Here is a 20,147-nt window from a genome sequence, read left to right on the forward strand (position 1 = left end):
TATTTTGATTTATACAAATTAATTTAACTAAAGGTCTTGGACACATACTAGAGTTTTATATACATCTCTTATTATTATGGGACTATTACTAAAGCAATTGCAACTTACCATGAAAGGTGCAAGTATCTCACTACCATTAAGATGAAGGTAAAAATAAAAGAAACAAGTAAACAAAGAGGGAAGGTGATATTTTTCAAAAAGCCAAGAACAATACCAGGTAATAATGTGAATATAAAGTAGTTCCAATTTTCCTTGTAGCCAAGGAGGGAAAAAACTATTGAGAGACATAGCTGTTATCTTTTGAATGATAGTGCATCTGTTTTTTTTTTTTTTTCAGGAAAAAAAATTCTTTCTAATTCTGAACTCAAAATTTTATTTTGTGTTTCTTTAAATGAGGGATATTGAACAACACAGTAGAGTGAGTCTTTGATAGTTTTCTATAAAGTACAGAGGATTTCTATGAATGTGCACTTCCTACTTTTGGGTCTTGAGTTAAAAAAAAAAATCAAGATGTTTCTCCAAAGACCCACAATAATAATACTGGTATGCAGCTTCCCAGTAATCCAACCTGCTACCAAGATGTAGTTGAGAAATATCCCTGAGGCTCTCCCCCAGGAATATCTATCATCTCAGCTAGATTTTTTATAGGAGATAGTTTTTTAAGATGCCACTTAGCACCTGGAGTGCAGGTATTTTGTGTGGTTGGTTGAATGAAGATTTGTGTTCTCTAGATAGCAGTGTTTACTCTATGATCCCAGCTATTCAACTGGTATTAAATAATTAAGGTGTAATTTGGGGAGATTTCCCACCTGGTCAGCAAAGCTATAGGTGTATAACCTCTCACATCAGGCAGTTTAAACCTGAAAATCTTCTCTTGAGATGGAATGCATGAAGGCAGATTATAGAAGGCAGTATAATGTTAGAATGTACTTTGAAAAACTAAACAGCTTCAAGTGAGTAAGCTTAGTGATCTGCCATATGAATATGAAACTTAAGACTTTATATACCAAGAATCAGCCTGTATATATTTGACAGGTCTGTTCTGTGGCATGTGCTACTGAGAATATGAAGATTGAGTCCAATTCTATTTTGGAGGACACTACCTGAGTACTGAGGACTGCTTTAGGCTTTTTATGGGGCAAGGTACCATACCACCCTTGATATGAGCTTCAAAGAGAGGTTCCTATAGCTCATTTCTTAAATTGGTCCAGTCAACATTCATTCATCAAAACGTATTGAAGCCTTGGTATTAAGTTAGAGTTTTTCATGGAGTTTTTAAAATTTGAGTTATTGTAAATTTCCATGTATAGAATTAGCATTTTCCAAAGAGTAAGAATACCCTGAAATGGGTCCAGTACTAAAATTTAGTAAGCGTTAATGAATTTTTGTTTGATATAGAAAATGCCTAAGAATTTTGTATTGTCGAAGTCAGCATTATGAGATGAGCATCAGTGAAAATGACAAAACCTTTACAATGTTAGTGAAATAGGACATTGACCTGGGAGTGTTCTCTGACCTTATGGCATACTTTGTATGAAAAAAACAAAAACAACAACAACAACAAAAAAAAAAAAAAAAACAAGAGAACAAAAAAATCCCACAACTTCTCTCTCAGTTTATTAGCTCATCATTACTTTCACCTATGAATAGAATGCAGGATATGTGTTGCTAGAGTTGGTTTTATGTGTGCTTTTTATTAATTTTGGTTTCTGCTATTTTTTGAATTGTTTATAAGTTATAATAATGGTTTTACATATTGAAATCATGTTTCAAAATTTGGTGTTAATAGTTCGGGGCACTTGGTTGGCTCAGTTGGTTGAAGGTCCAACTCTTGATTTTGGCTCAGGTCAGGATGCCAGGGTGGTAGGTTCTAGCTCTGTGTCAGGCTCTGCACTGAGCATGGAGCCTACTTAAGATTTTCTGTCTCCCTCTGCCCTTATCCCCCACTCGCACTTGCTCTCTCAAATTAAAAAAAAAATTGCTGGTAACAATAGTTTGATGCAAACATTTACCTTAATGCATTTCTCAATTCTTTCAAATGATCTGGAAAATTGGAGTAATGAAAGTTAAGAACAGACAGCTACATAGGAGTTAATTTTAATTGTCAAGAACAAATTATATATGCATATTGATTTTTCAAATGTGGTTGGGGATTTCTGAACAATATTGATATGCGGGATCTAGATAAATATGAATTATCAAATAGTACTATGGAGATATAAGCACTATTCTGGACATATACTGTGGAGCTATATATAAGCATAATGCTAAACTTTTATAAATATATACATTTATATATTTATATAAATATATAAACTTATATAAATATATCCCAGATATATTAAGATATTTAACCATGGTTAATGAGGGCATGTATGTGAACAGATGCACACATAATGTTCATATTATCTTTTTCAGTTTTAGAGGAAAGGAATTTTAAATTATTATGTAAAAGTAAGAAAATTCTAGAGTGGTGACCATTAAAGATCACATTATGAGACAATATTTGAACTTGGTTAGTTTTTTTTTTTTTGACATCCACAATGAGGACCCAAAGAAATGGTTGTTTTTAGTGTGGTTTCAGTTATCTTGTGCAAGAAAAAAATATTCATGAACATTAAATTTCTTTGATCTTTTTCTACATAGCTATCACACTCTATAATGAGTCTCTAATTCCGTGTTTTGGGAACTGCAGCTGATTGGTGAGAAGGACTGTAATATTCCTGTTGTTCTGTCATCAAATAGTAATTACCCTTCCACTCTCCTTATCCCTGTTACCATGAAAGAAAATTCATTTAACCTTTCTGTCGCCCACCATACTCAGACAGTATAACATGCAAATTGGAGAATGGACCAAAAAGGAAATGTACAGGTGGTATGTGCTAATGTCTATTATCTTCCTTGCATTCAAAGAACTTCTTACTAGATTCACAACAGATAAACTTGATGTCAACTCTGTTTAGTTTTCAAGGTTTAAAGATTAGTTAGCTTAGGGAAAATAAACCAATACATTTTCCTTGTGGAAGTTAACATTTTGTTATAAGTTTGGTGATATTACTAAGAAGGTGATTTTAGTAAGTGTCCTAACATAATTATATTCACAATTTCAAACATATGAAGAGAATTGAAAATGTTACTAGCTTTCACTTGAATATTTGCAATGTTATTTCCTCTTGAGTCTCTTTGATTGAAAACTCAATTTTAATTTTCATTTACATTTCTTTTGCAAATTTTGGTTTATTCTTACTGTGGGATACGAAGATCTCTTATGTTTCTAACAGTAATTTTTAAAGGGGGATGGGGAGGAAAATATTCTTTGTTCTATAACCTCTTGGTCATTTTAATTTTTTTAAATGTTTATTTATTTTTGAGAGACAGAGAGAGACAGTGTGAGCAGGGGAAGGGCAGAGAGAGAAAAACACAGAATGTGAAGAGGCTCCAGGCTCTGAGCTGTCAGCACAGAGCCCGACACAGTGTTTGAACTCAAAGACCACAAAATCATGACCTGAGCTGAAGTTGGATGCTCAACCGATTGAGCCACCCAGGCGCCCCCTCTTGGTCATTTTAACAGATTTGGACTTAAGCCGTTTTACTATCTCCAAAGTAATTTTGAGATTTTACGATATTGATTTTAATGAATAAACAACTTTTTATCCTTTGAGAAAATTTTTATTTTCCCTCAGGAGATTTTTATATGTAACTCAGACATGTACAATTTTTTGTAAATATGTAAGAAGTTTGTTTTTATATAATTTAAGCAACTAGAAAGAGTGAACATTTCATCTTTTGTGAGAAACTCTTAAGAAATATGTGAGTACTATGAAACAGCAGGATGTTTCTAGTGAGACCTGATAGGGAGAATAAATGCAGCCAGATAAAAAACACTTTTAAGTGAATAACAGAGTGTATAGGGAAAGATAGAATGTCTTTTTTTGGTGTTTTCTAAGGAAATTGTGATCTAGCTCAACACTATACATAAAGGTTGACATATTCAACCTTTCTATGAATCAGGTGAAATAAACAGTCAGTGAATGATATGCTTCAGAGTTATATGCACAAATGTGTGGAAATGGAAGTATTGTATCTAATAGATGCTTTCAACTTGGCAGAGATTGTTCATGCACCAATCTGCCATGTTGAATATTTCCAAGGATATTCAAATGCTCAAGTCTATTTTATTTACTTTCCTGTAGACAAACCTGAGTGGATATGTATGTTTTTACTGAATTAAGACCAACACAGTCGTAAATACACATTGGTTTTGTTTTTGCCATTTTATTTTTTAATAGATGTATATTTTGATAGTAGAATTGTGTATGAAGTTGATTTAGCTGAACAAATGTCTTAAAAATGTTGAAAATGCTTTTTCATGTTTGGAGGTTAATGATTCATGTACTGAATGTATGATACTGTTTGTGTCAAGTAGTACATTGGTTTTAATCACCTAGGTTTCTGTTTCTTCCTCATAAGTGCATATAACAAGGTTTGTTTTTAATTGTATTCAAAAAATATTACATTGGAAACATTGATATTAAAATGAAATGTTTCCTGGTAGTAAAATATGTAAACACCATTTACAGTCATTTTTAATGACTCCTCAACCCTTTGAATTAGTTGTTTCATCTCTTATAATTTTGTCAATGTTCTGAATTCCCCCATTTTATGTGATGTTGCAGTGATTTGGGTTGTAGTATAATATTACACATGGGAATAGGACACCGTTAGAAATAAAATGCTTTGTAGAAAACACATAACCCTCTATATTAGTCTTTAGCACTGCACAAACACTGGTAAAGGGATGACATGACTAATATTGGACTCCTGCACATGAGACCAATTCCCTTTACAGCTTAGGGGGCTCAGGATAGAATCTTCTAATTTTAGCTTTAACCCTTTTGAAATATAGGCATGAATATGCACAATCTAGTCATAAATGTACGTGCAGTCACTATTTCCTATTATGTCTGTGTTGTGTAGAGTTTACTGAACTCACCCATCCACAGAATCTTTGATTTTAAGTTATTATTTACATGAACTGTAACTAAATGTAACTAAATTCAGAGTCTGAATCTCTATATATGAAAAGTTGAAGTTTTGGGAGACTGTGAAGGGTTTTCTTTTACATGTATGTATATGTTCTATAGGTACATTTATAGAGTTTCCCTTACTTTGTTTTGACTTGGAGAGCTAGAAAGGGGGAAAACTTTGCTTTCTCTTGGAATGCTCTGGTGTTTTTGTTGAATTTGTTTTTTTTTTACCTTAGATCATGCTGATTAGTATAAGTGGGACCTTTCAAAACAAGGGCCTCAGATGGGGCGCCTGGGTGGCTCAATCCCTTGAACCTCCAAATTCGGCTCAGGTCATGATCTACTGGTCTGTGAGTGCCAGCCCCGAGTGGGGCTCTGTGCTGACAGCTCAGAGCCTGGAGTATGCTTTTACTTCCGTGTCTCCCTCGCTTTCTGCCCCTCCCCCGCTCATTCTCTCTCTCTCTCTCTCTCTCTCTCTCTGTCAAAAAAAAAAAATTAAAAAAAAACAAGAAAACAAACAAAAAACAAGGACCTCAGAAGTTGTGAAGGCTTGGGATAGATTTGTTTTAAAACCTTAATCTATTTTGGGGGGCCTGGGTACCTCAGTTGGTTAAACATCAGACTTTTGATTTCGGCTCAGGTCATGATCTCACAGTTTATGAGTTTAGCCTCTCTGGAGCCTGCTTGAGATTATCTTTCTCTGCCCCTCCCCCCATTCACTGTGTGTGTGTGTGTGTGTGTGTGTGTGTGTGTGTGTGTGTGTCTAAATAAGCATTAAAAAACTTGGGGCGCCTGGGTGGCGCAGTCGGTTAAGCGTCCGACTTCAGCCAGGTCACGATCTCGCGGTCCGTGGGTTCGAGCCCCGCGTCGGGCTCTGGGCTGATGGCTCAGAGCCTGGAGCCTGTTTCTGATTCTGTGTCTCCCTCTCTCTCTGCCCCTCCCCCGTTCATGCTCTGTCTCTCTCTGTCCCAAAAATAAATAAAAAACGTTGAAAAAAAAAACTTAATATATTTTGATATTATTTGTCAAAATTATGCATGATGTATAAATAGATTCACTCTACACTCCCTTTCCCCTTGTAATCCAATGTTATTTAATGAGAATTAGCCAGCATTAAATATAATGAGAAATAAATATATTCAAAGTTGATAGTAACAAGTTAAACATATGAGATATACGAGTATCAAATATTTAAATTATGAAATCTTTTTAAAAAATCAATCAGTAGTACAAGTCTAGTGTATGTTTAGATTCCTCTGCATATTTCATACTAATTAAAGTGCTTTTCAGTAAATGAATGATGGAATGTTATTAACTGTTTATATTATTTTAAAGGAGTCTTTAATTTATGCCTAAAATTCATACTGTAATTTGGACTAGAAAATTTAAAGAGCAATCAGGTTTTTGGTTTTTAACATTTTCAAAAGTTCAATACAGGCTTCACTATGCTGTTTCACATATATTATTTCATTTAATAATCACAAAGACCGCATGGGGTATAGGTACTATTTTCATCGCCATTTTGAGGATGAGAAAACAAGTTCAGAAAGTTTAAGTAATCATAAATAACACAACTAAAATATGGTAGAGATGGGATTGGACCCTACATCTGTCTTTTTCTAAAACTGACGCGTTTAAACATGCCACCATGTGATCTCAGAATATTCCATTGATGGATGGTGGGATATTTTCCTGATCTTTGAACGGGGGATCTTAAACTTGGGGAAAGGTTTTTAATTTTTCACTTCTTGAGCAAAGAACCAGATGCTGGACTCCCTGATGGATATAGCCAAGCCTTTTATACTTAAGTTCAGAAGATACTGCCCTATTGTGGGTTTATTCTCTTGCTCCCTAGGTAAACATCCTGGTTTCTTTTTCAGTCTTCAGATCTAATCCTGGCCTCTTGCTTACTTATAAATGAATCTTTCTGACTGATCTTTCTTTTGTTTTTGTTTGGTGGTTTATTTGTTCCACCTGGTACCCTTGCAGGTAGTGGCCACAAACATCAACTTAGATGTACAGTATGTCAAGACAACTCTTTGACTTAGGTGACTTAATAACATAAAATAACCAATATATTAATACTTGAAAAGACTGTAAACTATATAGCTTATCCAAAGGGGGAAAAAAAGTGTAAGCTACATTCTGGCCCTATTCTTTTCAATGAGCTGCCTTACCTAAATCTTAATTGGAAGTTTTAGTTGGGTTCTCCAGATATCTTTCCTTAACAATATTTAGTAGATTTCTTATAAAGCTTAGGACTTTAAAAGACAATAAAAGCATGGTCTGAAAAGTACTTATAACACCTAAATGAATGAAGTAAGCTGTTAAATAAAGCAAAGCACATGTTTGTGTGTCTAGACATAGATATAATCTAGATATGAGATATGTAGATATAGATATAAGCTGTGTACACACGTGTGTACACACACACACACACACACACACACGTATAGACATAAGCTCAATGCAGATGTTGTTATAGAAAATTATCTTCTGTTCCTGTTAGTAATTTCTAATGGCATGATTGAAATAAACATGGGCTTTGGAGTTAGACCTGGGTGTGAGCCCTAGAACTGATACTTGTTGAGTGATGTTTGGAAAGTTACTTAACTACTTTGCTTCTCATTTTATCTGAAAACAAGTTTCATAATGGCTAAAGTTTAAAAATATTTGACAGTGTGAAAAGTTGGGAAGGATTCTGAGCAAATGGAGCTGTTACACTTTGCTAAAGGAATGCCAAATAGGATAGCCACTTTGGAAAGCAGTTTCTTGAAAAGTGTAACATATACTTACCATGAGACCGAGCAATTCTACCCCAATTACTTTCCCAAGAAAAATTATGGATATTTATAGAGGTTTTATTCATAATCATTAAAGCCTGGAAATAACCAAGATACTCATCAACTGATTAATAGATTAAAAAACAACGGTATATCCATACAATAAGAAGGGATGGACCACTGATAAATGCAACAAAATGGTTGAATATCATAATATTTATGCTAAATGAGAAAAGCCAGACACAAAACCTGCATACTTTATAATTCCATTTCTAATGACATTCTAGAAAAAGCAAAACTAGGGTTACATAGCAGATAAGTGTTTCCAGAGGGCTGGGAGTTTGGAAAAGGGATTGGCTTTGAAAAGGAATAATGGAGTATTTTGGAGTGATGAAGATGTTGTGTATCTTTTTTGTATTGGAGTTTGCATGATTATGCATTTGTCAAAATGATTTATTATATTGTATGTAAATCTTCAGTAAAAATGAAAGGGAAAAAACCTTATGTTTCAGAGTGGTTATGGGAATTATAAGAGATCATTCTCTTTCCCCATTTTTTATTCTGTTTGGTTCTTCATTATCCTCTGCTGCTTCTATGTTTCTTTTATAAATAAGGTGTCTGTGATAAATTACAATTTCTTATCTCAGGACTGAGATACTACTGAAAATTTATGTATATATCTGTCTTTATTTGCAATCTCTGAGGCAGATTTTAAATAGAGTCATCAACTGTATATTTATACCTCTAGATATTCCAATTAGTATGGAGTAACTCAGAGCTGAAATTTGCATACTGTGAAAAATGTACCAAATATACTTGCTTGGACTGAATCTGAATCTCTGTCCTGTGGCAGTGGGAATTCACAGTATGGTTGAGGGGGTGTATAAAGCAATCTTGAATTTTGAGCCTGAGTCTTGCTTGAGAAAGGCAGTGTTCTATGTCAGTGGTTCTCAAAATTGAGCATCAGAATCACCTAGAGGTTTAGTTAAAACACGGATTGCTGGGCCCCATCCCCAGAGTTACTGATTTGGTGGGTCTGGGGTGGGGCCCACAGATTTGTATTTTTTACAAGTTCCCAGCTGATGTTGATGCTGCTGCTGGTTTGGGACACGTACCTTGAGAACCACTGATTTATAGTTACTTCAGGTGTAGTAGTATCAGGATTCTTGCCGATGTAGAGTAGCCAACATTTTGTTTTTAAACTGCTTCATCATTTCATGGCCACTTTTGTATTTGATAAAATCAATATATTTATAGAGAGAGGGAGAGAAAGAGAGAAAGAAAAAGAAAAAACAGCATTTGGCTAAAGGCCACAAAGTGTTTAGTGCCTGAAAGAGCAATGATGCTGGCAAGAGAAAAAGAAAAAAAAAAAGATATGTTTAGCTGCATTCCCTTCCTTTTAACCTGTCGAGTGTCATCATGCTACATAATTATTTTATCCCTCTAGTATCAGGCTCCTTTTGGACTCCTATTCTGTCTACTTTAAAAGTCTTGAATATTCTAACTAGGCCTCCACTGCCCATTGGCCTAAAATATTCTGTTAAGACTTTTCACTGCCTAGTTTTTAATAAATGGGCCCTGCATCCTCACACTTAGGTTTCATGAGTATCCTATTTTTTTCAGACCAATAGTAATTTCCACTGAGTGAAACCAAAGTACCATAAACCGCACAATTTGAAGAAGTCTGGGATGTGTGGGTGACTGATGTTAAGTGACCAGATATAAGTAATGTTCTTATACCAAACACTTTCCTAATCCAAGAAAAAAGTAACCAATAATTTTAGAAGTACTGGGTGTGAAAAGAATATGAGTAAAATTTAGAATCTTGAAAAGTAATTTATAAGTATTAAATTTAAGGAAATCATAGATTATTTTATCTTCCTAAATGCCAAAGGAGATACCAAGGGCTGGGTATATAAATTTGTTCAGAATTTCTATTACTTTAAGTTTTCTGTAAGGGTATATTGTGCTGTAATATCTGCTGATATATTATTCTTAGAGCTGATGTCATTTTATTTTTCCACCACCACCCCACTGATTAGGGAGAGTCTTTAGAGAAAATGGCTCATTGTACTGATTGATTACATGCCTCAAATGAACAGTAGCTTGCTGCCAATTATCATTACAATGCCATATTGATTTTTTCTCATTTTCACTATGGAAATTAAAACAATTTGTTTAAAATGAACTTCCATATACATTGTGGATGTGATTGGTTCGGAATATTTGAGGCTAGATCAGAATATTGGGTCAAGGGACTTGAAATGTGTTGGGTAGTACAGAGGAAATTTTTGGACATATGACTGCTGATTAAGTGCAATCTAATCTTGCATTTTGTAAACTGAATAAAAGAATGATGCTGCAGAGACCCTAGTTGGGAGACTCCTGTCACATTAAAGAAAAGGTAACTAGGGCTAAACTAGAATGTTATCAGACACAATGAAAAGGAGGGGAGGGGAAATATATGGGAGTCATTCTACAAGTAGCATATTCATGACTGGATGACAGAAAGTCAAACCAAGCTGTACATGATCAGTCTTCCAGCCTTTTACCACACATGGGGCTTCATTTGCTGCCATTCTTCCAAGACTTCTTATTCAGCTGCAGCCACATGGGTCTCCTCACAATTACTGGAATACTCAAAGCATACTAGCTACCTCCTCAGGACTTGATTTGTCCTTCATCCTTCTACTGTGCAAGTCCTCATTTCTTTGAAGACTCTGCTCAAATGCCACCTAATCAAACAATCTTTCCCTGACAACACATTAAAAAAATCACATCCTGGGGTGCCTGGGTGGCTCAGTCAGTTAAGCATCCGACTTTGGCTTAGGTCATGATCTCACGGTTTGTGGGTTCAAGTCCCACGCAGGCTCTGTGCTGACAGCTCAGAGCCTGGAGCCTGCTTCGGATTCTGTGTCTCCCTCTCTCTCTGCCCCTCCCCCGCTCATACTCAGTCTCTCTCTCTCCAAGAGAAATAAATATTAAAATTTAAATATAAATAAATAAATAAATGCTTTATAGCTTGATGGCAGTGCATATGAAACATTTGCATTCTGTGTATCTCAAAAATAAATAAAAACATTAAAAAATATTTAAAAATAAATCACATCCTGGCATTCATTATTCCTTTTACCAAAGTTGATTTTTCTTCATAGCTCCAAACTACTGACATTTTATTATATACTTGTTTATCTGTTTATCATGTCTCCTTCTTTTTTGATAGTAAGCTACATGAGGGTAAAGGCTTAGTTTTGTTGCCTGTTATATCTCTATCACCCAGACCATGCCTGGTGCTTAGTAGGTACTCAATAAATATTTGTGGAATGAATGAAAAGAATAAATACAAAGGTGAAAGAGATGGAGATCAAAAAATTATGCCAGTATTTCAAGTTTGAAGGATTCAAAGAATAGCAGTGTTATTAACAGAGTATGGAAGAGTGGAAGAAGAGTTGATTTAGGGTAACAGAGATACAGGGGAAGATCAATTTGGCTTATATATGCCGACTTCAGTATCTGATGCTGGTGAAACAACCAAGGCATTACTGTGGAATAGGCAATCTAAAATGTGAAGAGAAGTCTGGCATTGAGGTAAAGATCACTGAATCATCTTCATAGAGTCAATACTTATAGCAATGGAAGTAGAAAAAAAATGACAAGTGTTATAAAGACAGGATTATCAGATTTAAAAATCAAAATTTCATTTTGGATATTTAATGTTTTAAATATATAAATTATTTATACACATTTTTTTGATCATTTTATAGCTGGGTTAACAACTTTAGCCATGAAGGTCTCGGACTCTTATTGGATGTGCTGGAAAAGCTTCTGGACAAGAAACAGTAAGAATAAACATGAAAAAAAAATCACCAAAGCGGAAATTTTTGAGCACAGTGTAACCTGTTTATTTCCCCTTTATTCAGGCAAGAAAACATAGACAAGAAGAATCAGTATAAACTTATTCAGTGCCTCAAAGCATTCATGAATAATAAGGTAAGTAGTATTTATTTCTGCCTGTGACAAAAGGTGAGAACTTGTCCAACAGTATATGGAAGTATGAAACTGACAAAATAGTAGGTGCTTATTCAGTTGTCAAAGGGTCTTTATGGTGCAAATCATAATAAGCTTCATTGAAATATATTTAAAAATATACTTTGCTTCACAAAATATTCACTGGTAGTTTTTTACAATTATGGAAACATAAATCTGTTCCCAAATTATATATATATTTTTTCTTTTATGGTTAAATGCTATGTGTTGAATACCAGTTTTTACAGAATTTTTATTCCATTGAAAAGGAAAATCCAAAAGTATGGTTTGACTTGTGTGCTAAGAACCAGCAAAAAAGAACTTGTTTGCAATGGTGAAGATTTCTCTTCTTTGTTCAATTAATGTTAGTGAATTAATATACATAAAAGACATTTTAGGAAGATGGGAAGGTTTTTTTGTATATGTATAGCAGTTGCAATATGAGGGACTTTACAAATTCTAGACAAGGGTTTTTTTGTAACAGTAATCTTTGTACAGGTTATGAAGTTATAGTTATTTTTTCTATAAACTTTTTTGTTACTGTATTAGATTTGCTCTATATTCCTATAAGTAAAATACCACTAATTAATTAATTGTATAATTCTCTTTAGATGGTGTTTTTGATAATCTCAAGATATTTAATAGAAATAATTATAACAGTAACCAAAAACTGCACAAATGTGTAGCTATTACTATAATATAAATGTATAGCTATTAATAACTAATGCTATAAGATTCTTTAATCTGTAGTCTTTCTTAAACATATGGGATTATATATGATTATATATGTATATATTATGCACACATGTTAACAGGAAAGAACATCTGACATGTGTAGAAGATACTTGCTAGTTGACATAAGACTGCTGTATAGACTATACTAATTGTTCTGTTCCTGGAAGTCTCTTTCAGAAAGATTTCTATCAGCATTAATACAGAATTTCACAACTTTTGTTTTTTTGTTTTTTTTTATATATATGAAATTTATTGACAAATTGGTTTCCATACAACACCCAGTGCTCATCCCAAAAGGTGCCCTCCTCAATACCCATCACCCACCCTTCCCTCCCACCCCCCATCAACCCTCAGTTTATTCTCAGTTTTTAACATTCTCTTATGCTTTGGCTCTCTCCCACTCTAACCTCTTTTTTTTTTTTCCTTCCCCTCCCCCATGGGTTCCTGTTAAGTTTCTCAGGATCCACATAAGAGTGAAACCATATGGTATCTGTCTTTCTCTGTATGGCTTATTTCACTTAGCATCACACTCTCCAGTTCCATCCACGTTGCTACAAAAGGCCATATTTCATTTTTTCTCATTGCCACGTAGTATTCCATTGTGTATATAAACCACAATTTCTTTATCCATTCATCAGTTGATGGACATTTAGGCTCTTTCCATAATTTGGCTATTGTTGAGAGTGCTGCTATAAACATTGGGGTACAAGTGCCCCTATGCATCAGTACTCCTGTATCCCTTGGATAAATTCCTAGAAGTGCTCTTGCTGGGTCATAGGGTAGGTCTATTTTTAATTTTCTGAGGAACCTCCACACTGCTTTCCAGAGCGGCTGCACCAATTTGCATTCCCACCAACAGTGCAAGAGGGTTCCTGTTTCTCCACATCCTCTCCAGCATCTATAGTCTCCTGATTTGTTCATTTTGGCCACTCTGACTGGCGTGAGGTGATACCTGAGTGTGGTTTTGATTTGTATTTCCCTGATAAGGAGCGACGCTGAACATCTTTTCATGTGCCTGTTGGCCATCTGGATGTCTTCTTTAGAGAAGTGTCTATTCATGTTTTCTGCCCACTTCTTCACTGGGTTATTTGTTTTTTGGGTGTGGAGTTTGGTGAGCTCTTTATAGATTTTAGATACTAGCCCTTTGTCCGATATGTCATTTGCAAATATCTTTTCCCATTCCGTTGGTTGCCTTTTAGTTTTGTTGGTTGTTTCCTTTGCTGTGCAGAAGCTTTTTATCTTCATAAGGTCCCAGTAATTCACTTTTGCTTTTAATTCCCTTGCCTTTGGGGATGTGTCGAGTAAGAGATTGCTACAGCTGAGGTCAGAGAGGTCTTTTCCTGCTTTCTCCTCTAAGGTTTTGATGGTTTCCTGTCTCACATTTAGGTCCTTTATCCATTTTGAGTTTATTTTTGTAAATGGTGTGAGAAAGTGGTCTAGTTTCAACCTTCTGCATGTTGCTGTCCAGTTCTCCCAGCACCATTTGTTAAAGAGGCTGTCTTTTTTCCATTGGATGTTCTTTCCTGCTTTGTCAAAGATGAGTTGGCCATACGTTTGTGGGTCTAGTTCTGGGGTTTCTATTCTATTCCATTGGTCTGTGTGTCTGTTTTTGTGCCAATACCATGCTGTCTTGATGATGACAGCTTTGTAGTAGAGGCTGAAGTCTGGGATTGTGATGCCTCCTGCTTTGGTCTTCTTCAAAATTCCTTTGGCTATTCGGGGCCTTTTGTGGTTCCATATGAATTTTAGGATTGCTTGTTCTAGTTTCGAGAAGAATGCTCATGCAATTTTGATTGGGATTGCATTGAATGTGTAGATAGCTTTGGGTAGTATTGACATTTTGACAATATTTATTTTTCCAATCCATGAGCAGGGAATGTCTTTCCGTTTCTTTAAATCTTCTTCAATTACCTTCATAAGCTTTCTATAGTTTTCAGCATACAGATCCTTTACGTCTTTGGTTAGATTTATTCCTAGGTATTTTATGCTTCTTGGTGCAATTGTGAATGGGATCAGTTTCTTTATTTGTCTTTCTGTTGCTTCGTTGTTAGTGTATAAGAATGCAACTGATTCCTGTACATTGATTTTGTATCCTGCAACTTTGCTGAATTCATGTATCAGTTCTAGCAGACTTTTGGTGGAGTCTATCGGATTTTCCATGTATAATATCATGTCATCTGCAAAAAGCGAAAGCTTGACTTCATCTTTGCCAATTTGGATGCCTTTGATTTCCTTTTGTTGTCTGATTGCTGATGTTAGAACTTCCAGCACTATGTTAAACAACAGCGGTGAGAGTGGGCATCCCTGTCGTGTTCCTGATCTCAGGGAAAAAGCTCTCAGTTTTTCCCCGTTGAGGATGATGTTAGCTGTGGGCTTTTCATAAATGGCTTTTATGATCTTTAAGTATGTTCCTTCTATCCCAACTTTCTCAAGGGTTTTTATTAAGAAAGGGTGCTGGATTTTGTCAAAGGCCTTTTCTGCATCGATTGACAGGATCATATGGTTCTTCTCTTTTTTTTTGTTAATGTGATGTATCACGTTGATTGATTTGCGAATGTTGAACCAGCCCTGCATCCCAGGAATGAATCCCACTTGATCATGGTGAATCATTCTTTTTATATGCTGTTGAATTTGATTTGCTAGTATCTGATTGAGAATTTTTGCATCCATATTCATCAGGGATATTGGCCTGTAGTTCTCTTTTTTTTACTGGGTCTCTGTCTGGTTTAGGAATCAAAGTAATACTGGCTTCATAGAATGAGTCTGGAAGTTTTCCTTCCCTTTCTATTTCTTGGAATAGCTTGAGAAGGATAGGTATTATCTCTGCTTTAAATGTCTGGTAGAACTCCCCTGGGAAGCCATCTGGTCCTGGACTCTTATTTGTTGGGAGATTTTTGATAACTGATTCAATTTCTTCGCTGGTTATGGGTCTATTCAAGCTTTCTATTTCCTCCTGATTGAGTTTTGGAAGAGTGTGGGTGTTTAGGAATTTGTCCATTTCTTCCAGGTTGTCCAATTTTTTGGCATATAATTTTTCATAGTATTCCCTGATAATTGCTTGTATCTCTGAGGGATTGGTTGTAATCATTCCATTTTCATTCATGATTTTATCTATTTGGGTCATCTCCCTTTTCTTTTTGAGAAGCCTGGCTAGAGGTTTGTCAATTTTGTTTATTTTTTCAAAAAACCAACTCTTGGTTTCGTTGATCTGCTCTACAGTTTTTTTAGATTCTATATTGTTTATTTCTGCTCTGATCTTTATTATTTCTCTTCTTCTGCTGGGTTTAGGCTGCCTTTGCTGTTCTGCTTCTATTTCCTTTAGGTGTGCTGTGAGATTTTGTATTTGGGATTTTTCTTGTTTCTTGAGATAGGCCTGGATTGCAATGTATTTTCCTCTCAGGACTGCCTTCGCTGCATCCCAAAGCGTTTGGATTGTTGTATTTTCATTTTCGTTTGTTTCCATATATTTTTTGATTTCTTCTCTAATTGCCTGGTTGACCCACTCATTCGTTAGTAGGGTGTTCTTTAACCTCCATGCTTTTGGAGGTTTTCCAGACTTTTTCCTGTGGTTGATTTCGAGCTTCATAGCATTGTGGTCTGAAAGTATGCATGGTATAATTTCAATTCTTGTAAACTTATGAAGGGCTGTTTTGTGACCCAGTATATGATCTATCTTGGAGAATGTTCCATGTGCACTCAAGAAGAAAGTATATTCTGTTGCTTTGGGATGCAGAGTTCTAAATATATCTGTCAAGTCCATCTGATCCAATGTCTCATTCAGGGCCCTTGTTTCTTTGTTGACCGTGTGTCTAGATGATCTATCCATTTCTGTAAGTGGGGTGTTAAAGTCCCCTGCAATTACCACATTCTTATCAATAAGGTTGCTTCTGTTTATGAGTAATTGTTTTATATACTTGGGGGCTCCTGTATTCGGCGCATAGACATTTATAATTGTTAGCTCTTCCTGATGGATAGACCCTGTAACTATTATATAATGTCCTTCTTCATCTCTTGTTACAGCCTTTAATTTAAAGTCTAGTTTGTCTGATAGAAGTATGGCTACTCCAGCTTTCTTTTGGCTTCCAGTGGCATGATAAATAGTTCTCCATCCCCTCACTCTGAATCTAAAGGTGTCCTCAGGTCTAAAATGAGTCTCTTGTAGACAGCAAATAGATGGGTCTTGTTTTTTTATCCATTCTGATACCCTATGTCTTTTGGTTGGCGCATTTAATCCATTTACATTCAGTGTTATTATAGAAAGATACAGGTTTAGAGTCATTGTGATGTCTGTATGTTTTATGCTTGTAGTGATGTCTCTGGTACTTTGTCTCACAGGATCCCCCTTAGGATCTCTTGTAGGGCTGGTTTAGTGGTGATGAATTCCTTCAGTTTTTGTTTGTTTGGGAAGACCTTTATCTCTCCTTCTATTCTAAATGACAGACTTGCTGGATAAAGGATTCTCGGCTGCATATTTTTTCTGTCTAGCACCCTGAAAATCTCGTGCCAATTCTTTCTGGCCTGCCAAGTTTCAAAAGAGAGATCAGTCACGAGTCTTATAGGTCTCCCTTTATATGTGAGGGCACGTTTACCCCTTGCTGCTTTCAGAATTTTCTCTTTATCCTTGTATTTTGCCAGTTTCACTATGATATGTCGTGCAGAAGATCGATTCAAGTTACGTCTGAAGGGAGTTCTCTGTGCCTCTTGGATTTCAATGCCTTTTTCCTTCCCCAGTTCAGGGAAGTTCTCAGCTATGATTTCTTCAAGTACCCCTTCAGCACCTTTCCCTCTCTCTTCCTCCTCTGGGATACCAATTATGCGTATATTATTTCTTTTTAGTGTATCACTTAGTTCTCTAATTTTCCCCTCATACTCCTGGATTTTTTTATCTCTCTTTTTCTCAGCTTCCTCTTTTTCCATAACTTTATCTTCTAGTTCACCTATTCTCTCCTCTGCCTCTTCCATCCGAGCCGTGGTGGTTTGCATTTTGTTTTGCATTTCCTTTAAAGCGTTTTTCAGCTCCTCGTGACTGTTCCTTAGTCCCTTGATCTCTGTAGCAAGAGATTCTCTGCTGTCCTGTATACTGTTTTCAAGCCCAGCGATTAATTTTATGACTATTATTCTAAATTCACTTTCTGTTATATTATTTAAATCCTTTTTGATCAGTTCATTAGCTGTTGTTATTTCCTGGAGATTCTTCTGAGGGGAATTCTTCCGCTTGGTCATTTTGGATAGTCCCTGGTGTGGTGAGGACCTGCAGGGCACTTCCCCTGTGCTGTGGTGTATAACTGGAGTTGGTGGGCGGGGCCGCAGTCAGTCCTGATGTCTGCCCCCAGCCTACCGCTGGGGCCACAGTCAGACTGGTGTGTGCCTTCTCTTCCCCTCTCCTAGGGGCTGGATTCACTGTGGGGTGGCGTGGCCCGTCTGGGCTACTTTCACACTGCCAGGCTTGTGATGCTGGGGATCTGGCGTATTAGCTGGGGTGGGTAGGCAAGGTGCACGGCGGGAGGGGGGGCAGGCTTAGCTCGCTTCTCCTTAGGTGATCCACTTCAGGAGGGGCCCTGTGGCAGCCGGAGGGAGTCAGATCTGCTGCCGGAGGTTTGGCTCCGCAGAAGCACAGAGTTGGGTGTTTGCGCGGAGGGAGCAATTTCCCTGGCCGGAACCGGTTCCCTTTGGGATTTTGGCTGAGGGATGGATGGGGGAGATGGCGCTGGCGAGCGCCTTTGTTCCCCACCAAACTGAGCTCTGTCGTCAGGGGGCTCAGCAGCTCTCCCTCCCTTTGTCCTCCAGCCTTCCCGCTTTCCGAGCAGAGCTGTTAACTTATGACCTCCCAGACGCTAAGTCGCGCTTGCTGTCGGAACACAGTCCGTCAGGCCCCTCCACTTTTGCAAGCTGGACTCGGGGGCTCTGCTTGGCTGGGGAGCCGCCCTTCCGCCCCGGCTCCCTCCCGCCAGTCAGTGGAGAGCGCACTGCCTCGCCGCCCTTCCTACCCTCTTCCGTGGGCCTCTCGTCTGCGCTTGGGTCTGGTGACTCCGTTCTGCTAATCCTCTGGCGGTTTTCTGGGTTATTTAGGCAGGTGTAGGTGGAATCTAAGTGATCAGCAGGACGCGCGGTGAGCCCAGCGTCCTCCTACGCCGCCATCTTCCCTTCACTTCAGAATTTCACAACTTTTGTACCCTTACTGTTTTGCAACAGATTTGTGCAGATTCTAGTCTCTTAACAAGACAGCACTAATGAACCTTGCATCTCTACAAATCAAGATGAATCTCTTTATTCAATTGAGAGAAACAAAGAAATAATAGAACAAAAACAGTACTAGAAATTGGGAGATATAGTACATGATTTACCAATAAGTTGAGTGGCATTTAAAAAATCATTTGAATTCTCTGGCTATCAATCCCCTCATCTGTAAAATTAGTTGTAGAACCCTTAGTTTTAAATTCTTATTGACTCGCATTGTCAACTCTCACAGATTCCCAGGATACTAAATAACTGTAATCAGGGTAGCAACTAGATAAATTCATAGTAGTGAGATTTTCTGTAGAGCCTTTTCCCACAAGGCATTAGTTGTTATGTCAAAACATAATTACTTATTACTTAAGGAGTTTGGCAGTTTTAAAAAACATGATGGTTTGACTTAGATTATTCTAAACTAACGTCAAGTTTTAGTTAGGACATTTTAATAACTTGCATATAAATGCTTAGGAAATGAATAAATGGTGGATCTTTTAAATTATAGGCATGTGAAACAATAGGTGTAAAGTACATATTCAAAATAAAAATATATGTATATGTTATATCCACTCCATGTGGAATAAATTATCATAGTCAAAGCATGACACTTGCATCTGAAATAACTTAAATTTCACATTTGTTGGACCCAAGAAGTTTAGATAGCTTTCTTCAACAACTCTTTTCCTTATACAAAACATGTAATGATAGGACCATAATAGGATAAAAAAGTTACCCATTACCTCTTAGCTTCCATTGCTGTCATATTGCTCTTAAGTTTAGAGTGATGATTTCTTTTTTCCTCACATTTTTATTTAAATTCTAGTAGGTTAACATACAGTGCAATATTAGTTTCAGGAGTAGAATTCAGTGATTCATCACTTACACCTAGTGCTCAACACCTAGTCCTCATCATAGCAAGGGCCCTCAACATTACCCATGACTCACCTAGGTCATTGCCACCCACCTCCCTCTATCAACCCTCAGTTTATTCTCTATCTTTAAGAGTTTCTCATGGTTTGTTTTGCTCTCTCTTTTCCCCCCTCCCATATGTTCATCTGGTTTGTTTCTTAAGTTCCATATGAGTGAAATCATATGGTATTTATCTTTCTCTGACTGATTTTGCTTAGCATAATGCACTCTAGCTCTATCCATGTCATTGCAAATGGTAATATTTCATTCTTTTTGATGGCTGAGTAATCTTCCATTGTATATATATATAACACCTCTTCTTTATCCGTTCATCAGTCGATGGACATTTAGGCTCTTTCCACAATTTGACTATTGTTGATAGTGCTGCTATAGACATTGGGGATGCATGCCCCCCTTCAAATCAACGTTTTTGTAC

The 20,147-nt window shown here is 36.6% G+C and overlaps 1 protein-coding gene across 9 annotated transcripts in view; it reads left to right on the forward strand.

The window, feature by feature from the left end:
* DIAPH2 (diaphanous related formin 2) overlaps positions 1 to 20,147 on the forward strand; it is a 1,054,294-nt gene that overhangs the window by 241,446 nt on the left and 792,701 nt on the right. For 8 of the 9 annotated variants that reach the window (XM_030305030.1, XM_030305024.1, XM_032592287.1 and 5 more), the window contains 2 exons: positions 11,575 to 11,649; positions 11,731 to 11,800. In XM_030305030.1, the coding sequence (XP_030160890.1) occupies positions 11,575 to 11,649; positions 11,731 to 11,800 (145 nt within the window). The remainder of the gene's footprint in view (positions 1 to 11,574; positions 11,650 to 11,730; positions 11,801 to 20,147) is intronic. The other variant, XM_032592290.1, reaches the window with a different exon arrangement.

The sequence above is a fragment of the Lynx canadensis genome, chromosome X, assembly GCF_007474595.2.
Source record: "Lynx canadensis isolate LIC74 chromosome X, mLynCan4.pri.v2, whole genome shotgun sequence".
In the NCBI taxonomy this organism is placed as follows: Eukaryota; Metazoa; Chordata; class Mammalia; order Carnivora; family Felidae; genus Lynx; species Lynx canadensis.